At 39.9% G+C, this 17,500-nt stretch overlaps 1 protein-coding gene across 1 annotated transcript in view; it reads right to left on the reverse strand.

Annotated features, from left to right (window-relative positions):
* Nucleotides 1-12,561: 12,561 nt before the first annotated feature.
* Nucleotides 12,562-17,500, reverse strand: part of LOC115220432 — a 9,566-nt gene continuing 4,627 nt past the window's right edge. Inside the window, exons 2-3 of the mRNA XM_029790559.2 lie at nucleotides 16,471-16,745; nucleotides 12,562-13,413 (exon numbers count right to left, since the gene is read on the reverse strand). Of these exons, the coding sequence (XP_029646419.1) occupies nucleotides 13,132-13,413; nucleotides 16,471-16,725 (537 nt within the window). The 5' untranslated portion in view covers nucleotides 16,726-16,745 and the 3' untranslated portion in view covers nucleotides 12,562-13,131. The remainder of the gene's footprint in view (nucleotides 13,414-16,470; nucleotides 16,746-17,500) is intronic.

Consider the following 17,500-nt stretch of genomic DNA (forward strand, 5'->3'; position numbering starts at 1 on the left):
TAACTGTTGTCTTAGTCTTCCGCAGTCTCTTCAGCTTTCTGGCAACATCCTGATATTTCTCAATTTTTTCAATTTCTTTGGTATTCATTCTGTTACCATAGAGAATTGCAAAGTCTTTGATCTTACACTGTTTATTTTATCCCCTGTAATCATATCTTGTCTACTTGCTTCAATAGTATGGTCAGTATTTATGGGGAAGTCTCGTAAGATCCTGCAATTCTCATTCTTTGTCACAGCTACTGGTTTGTATTCATGCCACTTTCCTGTCATTTCGAAGCCACACACTTGGCTAACATCCCATTGCTCTCTTTTACCTATGCAGTCATGCCTGTGCTTACACTCATTTTTATGCTAGCTTACTGCACTTACTCAAGAAATGATTGATACTTTTGTTTCACTTTCCTGCATACTCTTCATTTGTGGTCTGACTAATTTTTATCTCCTCGAAACTCTACCAGAAGTCTTTCTCCTTGAACCCCTACCAGAAGTCTTTCTTCTAGTATCTCTATCAGATACCTTATATGCAATGCTCTCTCCCCCACTTCCGTCTCTATCTAGTGGCTATCCCCTGATAAACGTAGCAAATGTGAAGTGAATAAAATGATGGTGAAGTAAATGCAGGTTATAACTTATTTGTCTTTCTACTATTTGTCTGCCAAAAATAAACCTCTGTACCTGGCTTTTGTTGACATGGAAAAAGCCTTTGACAAGGTCCCCGGCTCCTTTATCTGGTGGTCAATACAGAAGCTAGAGGTAGATGAGTGGTTAATGAGTGGTACAAGCCATATACAGGGATGTTGTCAGTAAGGTGAAGATTGGCAAAGATATATAGCAATGAATTCAGTGTGCAGGTAGGCATTCATCAGCACTCAATTCTCAGCTTCTTCATGTTTATCTTAGTCCTCCAGGCCTTAATAGAGAAATTCAAGACTGGCTGTCCCCAAGAGCTCCTCTACACTGATGACCTTGTTCTTGTAGCTGAATCACTACCTGACCTAGAGAAGAAATTTCAGGTGTAGAAACAAGGTCTGGCGTCTGAGGGCCTTGGGCTTAATTTAGCAAAAACCAAAGAGTTAGTAAGAAAACAGACAAATCACAAACCCCTTCTGGGAGATGGCCCTGCTCACTATGTAAGAAGGGTGTTGATCTAACATCTGCTCTTCAGATGATGATGATGATGATCCTAATATCTTGTTCCTGAGCAGCTATAATTAGCGCTTCGGTGTCTTGTTTCAGGTTTCCATCATCCAACATCCAATGTTCTCAGTTTATTGTATGAACTGGTCATGTAATTCCATTTCTTCCCATTTGCTTGCTCTGCTCTTCTTTTTCTTCTTGAATCCTCCAACAGTTTCAGTAACATTTTGGGCATCTCCAGCTGCTGATAGTATTCAGCACAACATAATTTTTTCAATTCCAATATCATTTGTACTGTTTAGTAAATCTCTGCCTCCTTCCTTTCTTCATAGATAGAGTTTGTTGGTATTACCTTTAGGGTAGCATAAGGCGGCGAGCTGGCAGAACCGTTAGCACGCCGGACGAAATGCGTAGTCGTATTTCATCTGCCGTTATGTTCAAATTCCGCCGAGGTCAACTTTGCCTTTCATCCTTCCGGGGTCGATAAATTAAGTACCAGTTATGCACTGGGGTCAATATAATCGACTTAATCCGTCTGTCTGTCCTTGTTTGTCTCCTCTATGTTTAGCCTCTTGTGGGTAGTAAAGAAATAGGTATTACCTTTAGGGTAGCATGCATTGTGCATTGCAGGCAGCTTTTAAGTTCTTCTGTCCAAGTTCTGTAGATCAATCATTGTCCATTTCAGAAACGGAGCAGAGTATCTTAATACTGGCATAACCCTTTGTATTTATTGCTTTAACGATATTCCCTTTGTTTAATTTTGTTTTGAGCACCTTCCTAATTCTCTCTCCTTTTTTTACTCTCAAGAGATTACCTCTCTCGTTTCTCCTTCCATTATCCTAGCATCTTGCATCACCCCTCAGTATTTGTATCCATCATTATTCCAAGCGATCTAATGATGTTGCCTTGTGGTAATCTTATGTCATCTGAGTTTACCTTTTAGCCTCTCTTCATAATTAGTAAAGCACACTTGCTCCAGTTTGCATGCCAATATCCTTACTGAACACTCTTAGTGTTTGGATCAAGGAATCCAGGTCTTTCTCATTTTTTTTTTGTATATAATTTGAGGCCATCCATATAAAGCAGGTGATTTATTTTCACCTTGCTTTTGGTAAACCCATAGAGAGGCCTGGAGTTTCTCAGTATGCTTGTCAGAGCGATTAATGCAGCAATAAAGAGTAGCAGAGGGAGCAGGTCTCTTTGATGGAAGGAGTAAGCTAAGTATGAAACAAACATCAGCAAAAAAGCCACCACCCACCATTACCATCATTATTATTATAGTGAAGACACATGGCCTCGTGGTCAGGATGTTGTACTCACAATCATGAGATCATGGCTTCACTTTCTTGAGCAAAACACTTCATCTTGTGTTGCTCTGCAATCATTTCTACACCTGATACCTGGTACACCCTGCACCTGTTCAGACAATGTCCATTTGTTGGCAGGAGTGGGCTAATGTATGGCACATACATTTCATCACTATAGACAAATTGTTTGGGCAGGTGATTCAGCAAAAGCTAATACTCATACGTTGTCTTTGATAGGGGAGTCTATCATTTTTATTATTTTACCAGAAATGGAGGAACTATATTGAAAATATTTTTAAAGGCCCTCTCTGGCTGTTGAGGTCAATGTAATTAATCCTGCAATACTAAGTGAAAAACATGGACAGATTGTTAGTCATAAAAAGTTGCAGATCTACATAGAAAGAATTAAATATAATATTTAATGCATCTGTGCTAGCGGGGTGCAAAGAGCACCATACGTGTGTGATCATTGACAGAGCGGCTAACCGGCTTCCGTGCCAGTGGCACTTAAAAGGCACCATTTGAGTGTGATCGTTACCAGTGTTGCCTTACTGGCACTCGAGCCCTGTGCTAGTAGGGTATTCAGAGCACCATCCAAGCGTGATCGTTGCCAGAGCGGTTGTCTGGCCTCCATGCCGGTGGCACGTAAAAGGGCACCATTCGAGCATGATCATTACCGGCATCGCCTTACTGGCACCTGTGCCGGTGGCATTTGTAAAAGATTCGAGCAAGGTCGTTGCCAGTACCGCCTGACTGGCCCCATGCTGGTGGCACATAAAAGCACCCACTACACTCTCTGTGTGGTTGGCGTTAGGAAGGGCATCCAGCTGTAGAAACTCTGCCAGATCAAGATTGAAACCTGGTGCAGCCATCTGGTTCGCCAGCCCTCAGTCATTTGTCCAACCCATGCTAGCATGAAAAGTGGACGTTAAACGATGATGATGGTGATGATGATGATGATAAAGGGTTAATCATCGAAAAGAACCAGATTCAGTCAATTGATTGGAGAGAAATTTGCATTAAATTTACCTTATCTCCTTGACCTATTGATGAAGTTGATATTCCCAACTTGTCTTTCCAGGAAGACATTCAAATGTTTTTGCAAAATGGAAAAATAAGTGAGAAACTGATCTGTTGCTAATGTATTCCGTGCCATTTCTTTCTCTTCAAACTTTTTCAGAAATCCCCTGAAACTGCAAACCTTACCAAAAGTACCTTTCTTGAAGATCTAGAAAAAAGTTTGTGATAGCCTTAGGTGTAAATATCTCCCTGGTGTTACAGATAAAAAGTACAATTGGGTACAATTACAATATTAAAGATCACAGATCTTTAATGTTGTAATTCTACAGATTTTCTATAGAAATTATAGCCAGCACTGATTTTATTACAATGTTTTGTGTCCAATACTCCTGATGTAAACAACAATGAGAACAACGACAGAAAATAGGTAATGGGTATGTCATATATACTCATTACTTATTTTTCATCTTCAATCTCGTTTTTTACATCAGGCAATCTTGAATACGAAACATAACAAAATCAGTGTTGGCTGTAATTTCTATAGCAAATCTGTTGAGATAACCTTAACAAGTGATGTAATAGCACTACTAACACAGTATTGACTTATAAAAACATTTAATGTACTATGGAGAATATTATGGTTGCATAACTAAATATGGTGTCCCTACAGATCATTAATTTTAATGATGTTTTGCGAGAGTTAAGAGAAGAAATTATTTATATGAAAACTGATATACTTTGAAAACACTGTTTCTGAATTTTAATTTACAAAGGCGCAGGAGTGGCTGTGTGGTAAGTAGCTTGCTTACCAACCACATGGTTCCAGGTTCAGTCCCACTGCGTGGCACCTTGGGAAAGTGTCTTCTACTATAGCCTCGGGTCGACCAAAGCCTTGTGAGTGGATTTGGTAGACGGAAACTGAAAGAAGCCTGTCGTATATATGTATATATATATATATATATATATGTGCGTGTGTGTTTGTGTGTCTGTGTTTGTCCCCCTAGTATTGCTTGACAACCAATGCTGGAGTGTTTATGTCCCCGTTACTTAGCGGTTCGGCAAAAGAGACCGATAGAGTAAGTACTGGGCTTACAAAGAATAAGTCCCGGGTCGAGTTCCTCGATTAAAGGTGGTGCTCCAGCATGGCCGCAGTCAAATGACTGAAACAAGTAAAAGTGTAAAGTGTAAAGCTTTTGGAGTGAATTTGTATCTGCTCAGTGTTATCCAAACTAGTCAAAGAAAGTAGCGCCGCCTTGACTGGCTTCTGCGCCAGTGGCACGTAAAAAGCACCTGTCGATCGTGGCCGTTACCAGCTTCTCCTGGCACCTGTGCTGGTGGCACGTAAAAACCACCCACTACACTCATGGAGTGGTTGGCATTAGGAAGGACATCCAGCTGTAGAAACACTGCCAGATCAAACGATGATGATGATGATGATGATGATGATTTTAGCTCAAAATTATCATCATCATCACAAAAATTGTTTTCTGCTTTAACAAGTATACAAATAAAATAAAAAATTTGTTTCCAGGTGCAAGATGATATGTAACTTGTCTAGACAAGCATTTGACCTGGAATCAATGGGTTTGTCAATAAACATAACTGACACTATTGTAGGTTTTATTTCTGCATATATTTTACTTATGATTAAATCCGCCAAGACTACAGCCGCAAGCTGCATGCTTAAAAGTAAGTAGCAACCTTTCTATTTAATAAATTTATGATTTTAAAAGTAACAAGTATATCTAACACAACGGGTAGTGTCAGAGCTATGCCGTCGGGAACTACAGTTCCTGGTAGGGCCACCCAAGGCGGATTGGTCTGACACCAAGTGGTATTAGGGCCACAATCTGGCAGACGGGGCTCTGGTGAAAATCCTCGAAGTGTCTGCTTCAGCAACTGGCTGTTCCTCGATCGTTCTGTCCCTGCGTCTGCGGACAGTCTGCGACAAACAGGATGTCTCCACATACGGGATTGTTGGAGACAGCTTGTGAAATCCACATATTCCCATGAAACTTCTTCCATGAGTAGAAGAAGCCGACTCAACCCGCCCAGGGTGAATGTCGCCACAAGTACAAATACGATTATAATAATGGTTTCAAATTTTGCATAAGGGCAGCAATTTGGTGGGAGGGGACAAGTAGATTACATCGACCCCAGTAATCAACTGGTAATTAATTTATCTATCCCGCCCGCATAGCTCAGTCGGTAGAGCATCAGACTTTTAGTTGACAAGCTGGCAGAGTCATTAGCCTACTGGGTAAAATGCTTACTGGCATTCTGAGTTCAAATTTTCAGTGCAGGTGGCACGTAAAAAGCACCCACTACACTCACGGAGTGGTTGGCGTTAGGAAGGGCATCCAGCTGTAGAAACATTGCCAGATAAGACCGGAGCCTGGTGCAACCTTCTGGCTTCCCATCCCCGGTCGAACCGTCCAACCCATGCTAGCATGGAGAACGGACGTTAAACGATGATGATGATGATCTCGAAAGGATGAAAGGCAAAGTCAACCTCGGCAGAATTTGAACTTAAAATGTAAGCACAGACGAAATGCTGCTTCCAGCATGCTAACAATTCTGCCAGCTCTCTGCTTTGATATTAATAGTAATAATAGGCATTGTGATTGTTGGTGAGCTGAGGGGAAGCTAAATGGATCCACTGAAGAATTAAGAATCTATTTAATACGTCTATTTTAGTTAATTCATGATTCATTCAGTCACCACTGACCCTGGATAATCCGCTACACTCAATTGTAAACCATGTTACTCTTATCAGGAATTAATCTGTAATTACACAGGTCAGCAATCAGTTGAAGATTCTGCTTGAACCACAGCTGTCCAGAATGCATCGATTATCACTTGTGTTTACATTACCGTGCAGCGAAACTACAAATGGATTTACGTGCATGTACCCATCAACATGCCAGCAGTGAACAGAAAAATACGCAGGCACCCGGTCCTAACAAATGATGCAGATGAGTTAATTCTCTACAAGAAAAAGGTGGAGATGATTGACAAAATATGTAATGATTGAAGCTTCGCAGCTGTGGGATGTCAGTTTGGTACCAATGAATCTATCATTCGTTCAGTTTACAAAGTGTGTGAAGATATTACGAAAGCATTCTCAGATGCTGCCCCCTAGATCAGTAAATGGTGTGCATAAAGATGATTTTATTCAGCCCATGGAAAAGGGAGTGTATTTGTGGATGCAAGACTGTTGCAGGAAGCGGCTTCTTCTGTCAAAACAAATGTGTAGTGAATCTTGCATGCATGAAGTGGATTCGATCCACTATAGCCAAATTGAAATTAACACTGCTACAGAACTTTTCCCACGATGAAACAATGGTTTTTCTCTGACAGCAGTTTTACATTTTACAGATGTCTTTAGCTAGGCCGAAATAATGTCTTCACCACTTGACCCTCATAACCTATTCTACTTCACCAAAAGCCTAGAATAGAGATAACAAGATCACCAACTAAATCTATTGTTTTCTATAATATATCTATCCTTCTGGATTTTTATATAAACAAGCACACCCCAAGCAAAAATCAGTTAGTCACCAGTCATACCTTGGTCAGAAGGAGAAATAGAGTTTACTGTCAGCAACTTGAGACAACACCCTACAATTCTCTCTAGCTCTAATTCTGTCCCTTACAACATCATTCTATCTCTCTCTGTATTTACTACTAAACGATGAAGAGGACACAAACACAAACTTTACTTTGCATACTTTCGGATTTATTATAATCTGCCCGTCGAGGCAAGGTATTGTAACGTAACGGTAAATAGGTACTTTCTTAAAACTTCATGCATTGTTCATCTTCCACATCTTACGAGGGGTGTTCAATAAGTAATGCCCCTGACCCACTTCCCATAGCAGTAGAGCAATGAAACTTGGCACAGTTATTAGTCTTTTTCTACATAGGAACCACCCAGAGTTACGCATTTCTCCCATCGTTTGATGCAGCTCTGGAGACCGTTTTTGTAGAAGACCCCAGCTTGGTCCTCCAACCACGACGTAACTTCAGAAATCAAGGCTGCATCATCTGGGAAACGCTTTCCTTTCAAAAACAACTTCATGGCTGGGAAGAGGTGAAAATCAGAGGGTACAAGGTCAGGAGAGTAGGGGGAATGGGGTATGAGTTCATAGCCGCACGCCTGTGCTTCTGATCTGGCGACAAGCGAGTTGTGGACCGGAGCGTTGTCCTGCAAGAGGAGGATGCCTTTGCTGATCTTGCCCCGCCTCTTGATTTTGATAGCTTCTCTTAATTTCCTCAAAAGTGAAGCATAATAGGCTCCTGCAATTGTGGTACCCTTTGCCAGGAAATCTGTCATCACTACTCCGTCCTGGTCCCAGAAGACTGTGAGCATGACCTTGCCAGCGGAGGGTTGCACCCTTGCCTTCTTTGGAGGAGGTGAGTCACAGTGCTTCCACTGCATTGACTGGGCTTTGGTCTCTAGTTCATAGTGATGGACCCAGGTTTCATCCTGTGTAATCAGTCTTTTGAAAAATTTTGACTCATCTTCTTGGCACATCTCCAAATTCATCCTCGAGCAATCGACGCGTTCTTGCTTCTGGAAAGGTGTGAGCAACCTGGGAATCCATCTGGCAGACACCTTTTGCATATGCAAATGGTCATGAATGATAGTTTCCACAGACCCGGTACTAATCTTGACCTCATGGGCTATTTGGCGAATAGTTATGCGTCGATCTTCCAAAATGGCAGCCTCAACTTGACGGACAGATGCCTCATCAATGGCAGAAGGGGGACGACCAGATCTGGGAGCTGTTTCCACAGAGTTCCGACCATGTTTGAATTCACGATACCAGCGTTTTACAAGGTCATATGATGGGGCATCATCACCATAAGTTATTTTCATTTCATCAAAAGTCTCCCATGGTGTGCGTCCTTTCAAATACAAAAACCGGATCACTGCTCGACACTCAACAGGCTCCATTTCACACTTGACTCAGTTCAAACACCTGTAAATCAGAAACCACAATTAGTTCAGAGCTGTAATTTTCCACTTAATCGATAGAGATATAAATAATTGCACATGCAAACTTTTAGCTAGATCAATCAGCTGCAAGTGGGTCAAAGGCATTACTTATTGAACGCCCCTCGTACAACATGCAATATTAATAACAAATTATTATCGTCACACCTACTGACTATGACAATTCATAATATTGTGTACCAAATCAATTTTCTGCCATTACAAACGTATCCAAAATCATACTAAGCCATACTGATGTTGGTAAGACTTCTGGCTTCATGCAGGTATGGTGTGGATATGATCCTCAATCGTTAAATTTCACTTAACAGTTCAACAGCACTTTTCTCATGGTAAAACAATAGTTTTTCTGTGAGTGACAGCAGTTACATTTTCTGGATGCCTTCGCTAAGCAGAATAATGTCTTTGCCACTTGACCCTTCTAACCTCTTCTACGCCACCAAAAGCTAGAATAGAGATAACAGGCACCCCCAACAAAATCTATTGTTTTCAATAATATGTCTATCCTGCTAGTTGGTTTTGCATAGTTATAAATACTAGAATTTGGTAAGGCAAAATCAGTTAGTGAACAGAGATGCATGTAGAGAGGAGGAAGCCCAGGTGCTTCAAATACGGAAAAATGGGACACCTGAGGACAAATTGCTTCCAACAGAAAAAAGCACAGCTGAAGGAACAGGAAGAAAATGTAGAAGAGGAGGCGCCCTCAGCCACAGAGGCTATTACACAGAAGGCTGCCACTGAATCAGAACAAATCGAAAAACCAGTCGAAGCGACACCGTCAGTAGAAGGAATGGACTTCGAGACGGTGTTGTGAAAAAGGCGAAAGAAAACTGTGGAGTCCCCTACTAAAGAGGGGCTCCAAAAGCCAAAGAAGGGAAAAAAGTAGTAACCGGAAGAAGAAGAAAAACAACAAAAAGAGAAAAACATTTATGACGATAAAAATAGACAAACCTAAGCCCAAAAAGGAAATGACCACAGTGGTATTCAAGAACACCAATAATTCACTGATGGGAGTAATTAAACCAAAATTACTCCACTGATGGGAGTAATTAAACAAAGCAAAATATACCAAACGAATAACAGTAAAAATCCAAATAGCATTGCAAAGATCCCTAAAGAACTTTACAAGGACTTCAAGAATAGATTTCCTAAAGAAATTATTGAGCTAAAAAACTTACCAAAAGTATTAGACTCACCGGAAGAACTGCCCATGGAAGAAATAAAGGGGGAAATCCCACCCGCACCAGTGCTGAGAATGACGCCCCCCCCCCGACCTAAATGTAAGTAGATTTCCTTCTTTTCTCGTTTTTTGTCATGGCTGGCGCTATGTGTAGGTTATCTAAATGTGCGTGGCCTGAGTTCAAAGTGGAAGCAAGCCTGTTTCCTTGACGACCTCAGGTCACATAAAATGGATATTATGGTTGCTACAGTGACCAAGTTGGACAAACTGCAGGCCTTCTCAAACCTCCTGAAAGACTATGAGAAAATCATGTCTCCTAGTTAGACAGGGGGAGGGGGTGGCGTGGTTTTTGATTCGAAAAAGCTTGGCTCTGCAGACACATGCAGTATTTGTAGACCCAGAAAGTGATTTGGTCATTCTGGATCTGACTTTCAGTGGTAAGACCTTTGGGTTGATAGGTATTTACATGCCTTGCACAGCAGGCAAATGGAATGAGTTCTATCGATGCCTGAAGAAGTTTCTTGTGACGTCAAGGACGATAGTAATGTTAAGAGACTTTACAATGTTGGCTCGACCGATAGGAAAAGTAACTCATGCCTCATCGATCTGCTGAAGCAATTTAGGCTGGCGGATCGATTCAGACTCAAGAATCCAAGCATTCCAATGTGGACTTGGAGTGATAATGACGGATCTCACAGGTCTTATATGGACAGGATAGTAGTGAATACCAGAGATAGGTCCTCCTTTAGCTGCCCCCAATTTACTTATATACCCTCTACGGATCACAAATTAGTGACGTGTAGGGTACATATAGATAAAGTCCATTGACAGATCTGGTTACTGGAAGTTGAACAAGACCCAATTGGCTTGCGAAACATACCGTAACCAGATTAAGGAGTTAGTCATGGGGGCAGTCACTGGTACCGTGTTGAATAACCGGTGGTGGGTTGGCCTCAAAAGAGCCATTTGACTTGAGTCTATTATATTTAGCAAACAGTTAAGCCTAGAGCAGGCTAGAGTAGAAGGGTCTCTAGTTAAGGCATTAGAAGAGGCGTTGAGAGTGGGCCCTGCACCCCAAGTTTTGGCGGTGAGATCAGCCTTGGACTGATACCTCAATGCTAAACACGAAGGTTGCAGGGTCTGGGCTAAAGTTACGTGCACTGGGTCCCGAGGGTATCGACGTTGCCGGGTGGGCTCGCTCAGTAGAAACCCAACGTGGTGTAGATGCTACTATAAGGTCTGTGGTAAATGAATAAGGACAGGAGATCGACAGAGAGGAAGGGATGTGTAAGGCATTTCACTGCGCTGTTCAGGAGGGGTGGGGTGCTGGACCATGGGGATGCCCTTCAGGATTTCATAGCCAGTGGCCTGTGTCTCTCGGTCTTGCCCTGGGGTGTGACTGACCAAGCTGGAACTGATCCTTTTCCGCTTTTTGTGGAATGGGAAACCACCACTTGTGAGGTGCTCCATCTGCTGCCAGAAACAGTTAAAGAGTGCATTAAGGATGCCTTGGCTGATGATGCCCATGTATGTACTGAGGCTGAGACACCTCTGGCTCTACCTGGATGGTGAGCAGGTGTGGTCACTGCATGTCAAGTTCTTCCTGCTACAATTGACATCCCTACAGGACGTAGGCGCATGGATCACGTGGAGACCGAAAATGAGTGAATAGCAGAGGGAGTGTAGATATGCACTCGCTCTGTTCTCCCAAGCGAGCAATACTGGCAGCACTGTGGATTTTTATAGCGGGTTGGTAGAGCACATGTCCAACGACGTCCTGGGGAGACTCTAGGCTTCAACGAAGAACAGTTTGTCAACTTGTTCAGAAGAACATTCAGGCCAGGGTATCTGGACAACTTCCAGAAATCCCTGACCTGGTTGTGCTACTGATCGGTTTGAGAGAGGTTGTCAAGGCATGGTGCTGGTACCCACCCACATGTCCAAGGTGAGGGCGTGTCAGCGAAACTGTCACGTACGCCTTCGTACATTGTGAGGAACTAAGGGAACTGGTAACCTATATTGAACAACTAGTGTCAGATATGGAAAGAGTATGGTTATTGAGAAAAAACATGAGATTTGTTTGAAGTAACTTTGCAAAAGGCTTTCTCAATACAAAATTTGTATCAACGCTACCAAATGTACCTTTGGTGTGCCTTCTCTCACTTTCCTTGAACACACCATTGATAAGGATGGAATTAGGCCTTTGCCAGAAAAGGTTAAGGCTATTGTAAAAATTTCAGTTCCTGTTTCATTAAGATAGCTCAGGCAATTTCTTGGATTAGCTCATTTCTATCGACGTTTTATACCTCATTCTGCTGAAACTCTAAACCCTCTCAACAAATTGCTGCAACACCACAAGAAGAGAACAGAAAAGACCACTTTGACTCTTGCTGAAATACAAGCTTTCGACAATGTTAAATAGAAACTCTCTCATGTCTCTATGTTGGCTCACCCCATTCCTGATGCCAAAATTTCTCTTGTAGTCGACACATCTGAAATTGGTGTTGGAATAGTCATTCAACAACTCCACTATAGCAAATTGTAACCTCTGGCATTTTTTTCTAAGGAGGTAAAACCAGCTGAAACTAAATATACTCCGCATAACTGAAAACCACTGCTTCGCTGTTATGTGAATTTTATTGTTCATATATAAAATTATTTTACATATTGTATACATGCATGCATCTTAATATAATGCGTTCTGTTGTATTTTGTGTGTGTGTGAATATATATATATACCTTTGCTTAAAATTGAAACGAATGCAGGAAGATAATATGACTACAAAGGTATGATCACAAATGTGTTGAACTTTTGTGCAAAGAATACAACAGGTAGAAATCTGTGCAACTGTAGTAGTATTAATAATATTAACAGGTAGTATTGGAAGCATTAGTTTTTCATCAATGGTGGTTTACAGTGAAAATGATATTTGAAATAAGTGTATATAGGGAAAGACAACGAATACCTGACTTTGGAGTCGGCACTGAATAGGCATCTACTTATTTTAGCAAAGGTTAATCAAGTTTGTTTGATTAATCAAATGTTAATTATTCTTAATTTCTTTGGTAAATCAAATTAAGCAATCACCGGTTTAAAAAAGAAATTAATTTCACTAATGTTTGTCTCATTTCAACCTTTATCATGCTTGTCTTATATAGTGTTGTAATAGTGTAGCCATACTATATGGTCAGAATTATTTCTCCCTAAATCCTTCTCTACACATCAGTTTAATTTGTATTCTATGTAAGCATGAATGTTACAAAATCTCATAAAATATCTCGGCCGTATGCACAATAATTATTATACTCATCTTTAAAATGAGGTGTATTTAAAGTAACTATATAGACAATCAATGTTAAATTATAGCTAAAATATCAGTCTCTCTTTTTTAAGCTATTTGATACAACCTTAATTTACTTATTTTATCTTTAATTTCTTTTAGACACACAAAAAAAAAGAAAGAAAGAAATTAATTCCACCAGGGCCCTAAAGGTTGTATTCTTTTCTGAACCCATGCTGGTATATTTTGGGGATTGCTCCAGGCAAATTTCTTGGAAAACATTACATAATTTAGAAGGAATGATGCCATAGCCACTCCAACAACTATTTCAGTAAATGTTAGTGTTTTTGAAAGTAGATAGCTGAAGGAAATATGCACAGCTAAATCAAAAGCTGTTCCCAGAATGTTATCAAACTCCCATTTTTCATTGTATTTACTCTTGATCCAATCTAATGAACTCCAGCTTATTATCTGCAATGAATAAATGAAAAATATCAATTAGTAAGAAAATAAAATGGCATTCAACATTAAAAACATATTTATATAAAGCAAAGAAATCAAACATTAGGAAGCAATAATTCTGGTCACAATTAAAATATAACGTGTAAGAATAGAGTCAAGACTAAAATTATCTTCGAGACTAAAAATATCTACATATAGGTGCAGGAGTGACTGTGTGGTAAGTAGCTTGCTTACCAACCACATGGTTCTGGGTTCATTCCCACTATGCCCCTTGGGCAAGTGTCTTCTACTATAGCCTCAGGCCGACCAAAGCCTTGTGAGTGGATTTGGCAGACGGAAACTGAAAGAAGCCCGTCGTATATATGTGTGTATATATATATGTGTGTGTGTGTGTGTATATATATATATGTGTGTGTGTGTGTATATATATATATGTGTGTGTGTATATATATATATGTGTGTGTGTATATATATATGTGTGTGTGTGTATGTTTGTGTGTCTGTGTTTGTCCCCCAACATCGCTTGACAACCGATGCTGGTGTGTTTACGTCCCCGTAACTTAGCGGTTCGCTAAAAGAGACCAATAGAATAAGTACTAGGCTTACAAAGAATAAGTCCTGGGGTCGATTAGCTCAACTAAAGGCAGTGCTCCAGCATGGCCACAGTCAGATGACTGAAACAAGTAAAAGAGTAAAAAGGGTAAAAGAGAGAACCCTTTAGCATTTAAACTGGCCGTGTCCAGTCCAAATATTCTACTTGTTTTTTATCTTCAAACTGGCTGGATCTGACCTCTCATACTTACTCTACAATGTCATCCTAAAAATATCACATCATCAAAATATTGAAACTACAAGATAATGCCTGATTAATTAAAAACAAGGTGAGTTATAATCATCGTTTAATGTCAGTCTTCCAGGAGCTGACCAAGCAGAAGCCCACACCATACTTCTGTGTCTGTTTTGGCATGGTTTTTTACGGCTGGATGCCCTTCCTAATACCAACCACTTGGTGGGTGTTTCTGTGAGTTCAGTTAAATGCTCATCCTCTGAATTTGGTCTTAAATATCAGTGATAGATAAGGATGCATCGATTCAAGAATGTGAACAATTCCTTATAATGAAGAAAATTTGAGCCTTGTAGGTTGGTAGGTTACTTCATGCTAATCTAACAGGTGACTTTTTTTTTTTATGTGGTCTATGATGTCTCTATGTATAACAATAGCACAGTTCTAGATGTGGTGCCTGCATTCCGTTGTGAGAAACATTCCTCATCTAAAACCTTCACATCACATGAAATTCTTTTGAAAGCTTTACTTTTCCTTTACTTATCACTAAAAGTGAAGGAGTAGCAAAGAAATTATCAAACCAGGCTAAAAGTTTTACAAACTTTGGTTTCAAATTTACATTTAGAGTTAGTCTGTCATCCCCCAAAAAACTTAATAGAATAATTACCAAGTCTATACTGGAACCAAGTAAATTAATAGACCCCCCACTTCCCTTTCAGAAATTAGTTTATGTATGATCAAAGGAAATCAATATTTAAACCGGCCATATCCAACCCAAATATTTTACTTATTTTATGTTCAAACTGGCCAGACATGGCCTCTTACATTATTCTATAATCTCACTCTAAAAATAAACAATCACATCATTGAAATCTTGAAGCTTCAACATAATACATGATTAATCGAAATCAAATTCGATGACTGGCATCCGTTGCTAGTGGAGCGCTAAGAGTACCATATGAGTGAGATCATTGCCAGAGCAACAAGCTGGCCCCCATGCAGATGGCACATAAAAAACACCATTCAAGTGTGATCGTCACCTGCATCGCCTTACTGGTACTTGTGCTGGTGGCACGTGCTGCTGGACTGGCTCCTGTGCAGGTGGCACATAAAAAGCACCATTTGAGCGTGGCCATTGCCAGTACCGCCTGACTGGCCCTCGTGCTGGTGGCATGTAAAAAGCACCCACTACACTCTTGGAGTGGTTGACGTTAGGAAGGGCATCCAGCTGTAGAAACTCTGCCAGATTAGATTGGAGCCTAGTGCAGCCATCTGGTTTGCCAGAACTCAGTCAAATTGTCCAACCCATGCTAGCATGGAAAGCAGAAGTTAAACGATGATGATGATGATGAAGGAGAATCAATAAGCATTGTACTTGACAGAATAATCTGAATTCTAAAAGATTAACAGACCACAGTGATAAACATTCTAATCACTAAAATATTATCTTATTTTATAAACAAGGTCATTTTATAAAAGTAAAGGCAATTGACTAAATTCAGCTTTATCCTAAAAAGTTATCATTAATTCTTTAGCAGAAGATAGTGTAGAATTATTTATCTTTATTTACATTATTTACATTTGACAGATATTTGTCCTCATCTTGTTTGTTGTTAACACAATGTTTTGGCTGATATACCCTCCAGCCTTCATCAGGTGTCTTGGGGAAATTTCAAACCTGGGTTCTCATTCCTCAGGTATTTTTTGATGTTTGTTGTTGTTGTTATCATCATCATCATCATCATCATCATCATCATCATCACCACCACCACCACCACCACCATCATCATCATTATTATTATTATTATTATTATTATTATTATTATTATTCAGTGACCTGAATCTGCTTGAAATCGAACTTGGAATCTTGGGGTTAGTAGCCTGCACTCTTAACCAATATGCTATATGCCCATGGGCATATGACATAGTGACCTGAATAATAATAATAATAATAACAACAACATAGAAAAATACCTTAGGAAGGAGAACCCATGTTTGAAATTTCCCCGAAACACCTGTTGAAGGCTGGAGGGTATATCAGCCGAAACATTGTGTTAACAACAAACAAGATACGGACAAATATCCGTCGAATGTAAATAATGTACATAATTCCTTATCTCTTAAATATAGAACTATTTATCTTAAATATAGAACTAAATATAGAATTATTTATCTGTCTGGGTGCATGTTGAACTACAAAAAAAAAAATTAAAATAAAAAAATGTTTAGCAATGTCAATAATTGTAACATAAGCAAGATTAGCAGTAAAATAGAATGCATACTTTCTTTGCCAGAGAAGTTTTGTTCCAAAACACAATATAGTACAGATGTTGTGCCATTTGTATACAAGCAAGCCATTGCAAGCGTTGAAGTACAAGAAATGATGCAAAGAATACTGACAGAAGGTCAAACACGAAATAGTAGTTGACTTGTACAAGGTCCTTCCTGGGTAGAAGTCGAAGTCTAAACAACACCATACTATGAGTCATAGCATGGAACACTTCACTGCTTAGTATTAAAGTTGCTATCGGATGCATGTCTGGCAGCAGAACTGAATCTGTGGAATAGATAGAGAATAAATATGTAAATAAAATACAGGTAAGCTGATAAACAATGTGGGTTCTTTAAATGTTCAGAGTAAATAGCTAGAGAAAATGAAAAAAATGTCTTTGAGGTACCTATCTGTTATGTCTATTTGCGTTTGAGAAAAGAAAGCAGTCTGTTAATCAGAACTGAAAGGGAAACTTTACGTTATTGATACAGGTGTATTAGCGACAGACAGGTAGACAGACAGACAGACAGGTAGACATAAAGTACATAAGTGTAAAATGCTTGCACTTATTTTGCTCCATGTTGTGCCTGCAAAACTTTGTCTGTTGGTTAAATAAAAAATATCATCTCTATATATATATAAACGGCAAAATGTCTCTGTGTGTGTGCGTGTCCTTTATACAAATCTACAATTTTTCAGTTAGAGGGCTTGCACTTACTATGGTCATTCAAAACCATCCAAAGATGGTCATGCACATCTTTACATTTCCCCAGTCACCCCGCAAAGCCATTAAAAAATCAATAGAAGTGACTTTTTTGTGAATTTTCTATCCAAAACCCAATCAAAATGCCCAAAACTTAATACGTCAATTGAATGCCAGCTAGCTGTATGTGATTGGTCGGAGATTTGGACAGTACTCGTGTGTATGTGCGCACACACGCAGCTGTATATGCATGCACTAGCACTATGACCCAGCATTGCCGGGTCATAGTGCTAGTTACATTATTAAAGCATTTTCACTAATCCCAGCGCTTGTCTTA

This window comes from Octopus sinensis, linkage group LG16 (genome assembly GCF_006345805.1).
Source record: "Octopus sinensis linkage group LG16, ASM634580v1, whole genome shotgun sequence".
Classification (NCBI taxonomy): domain Eukaryota; kingdom Metazoa; phylum Mollusca; class Cephalopoda; order Octopoda; family Octopodidae; genus Octopus; species Octopus sinensis.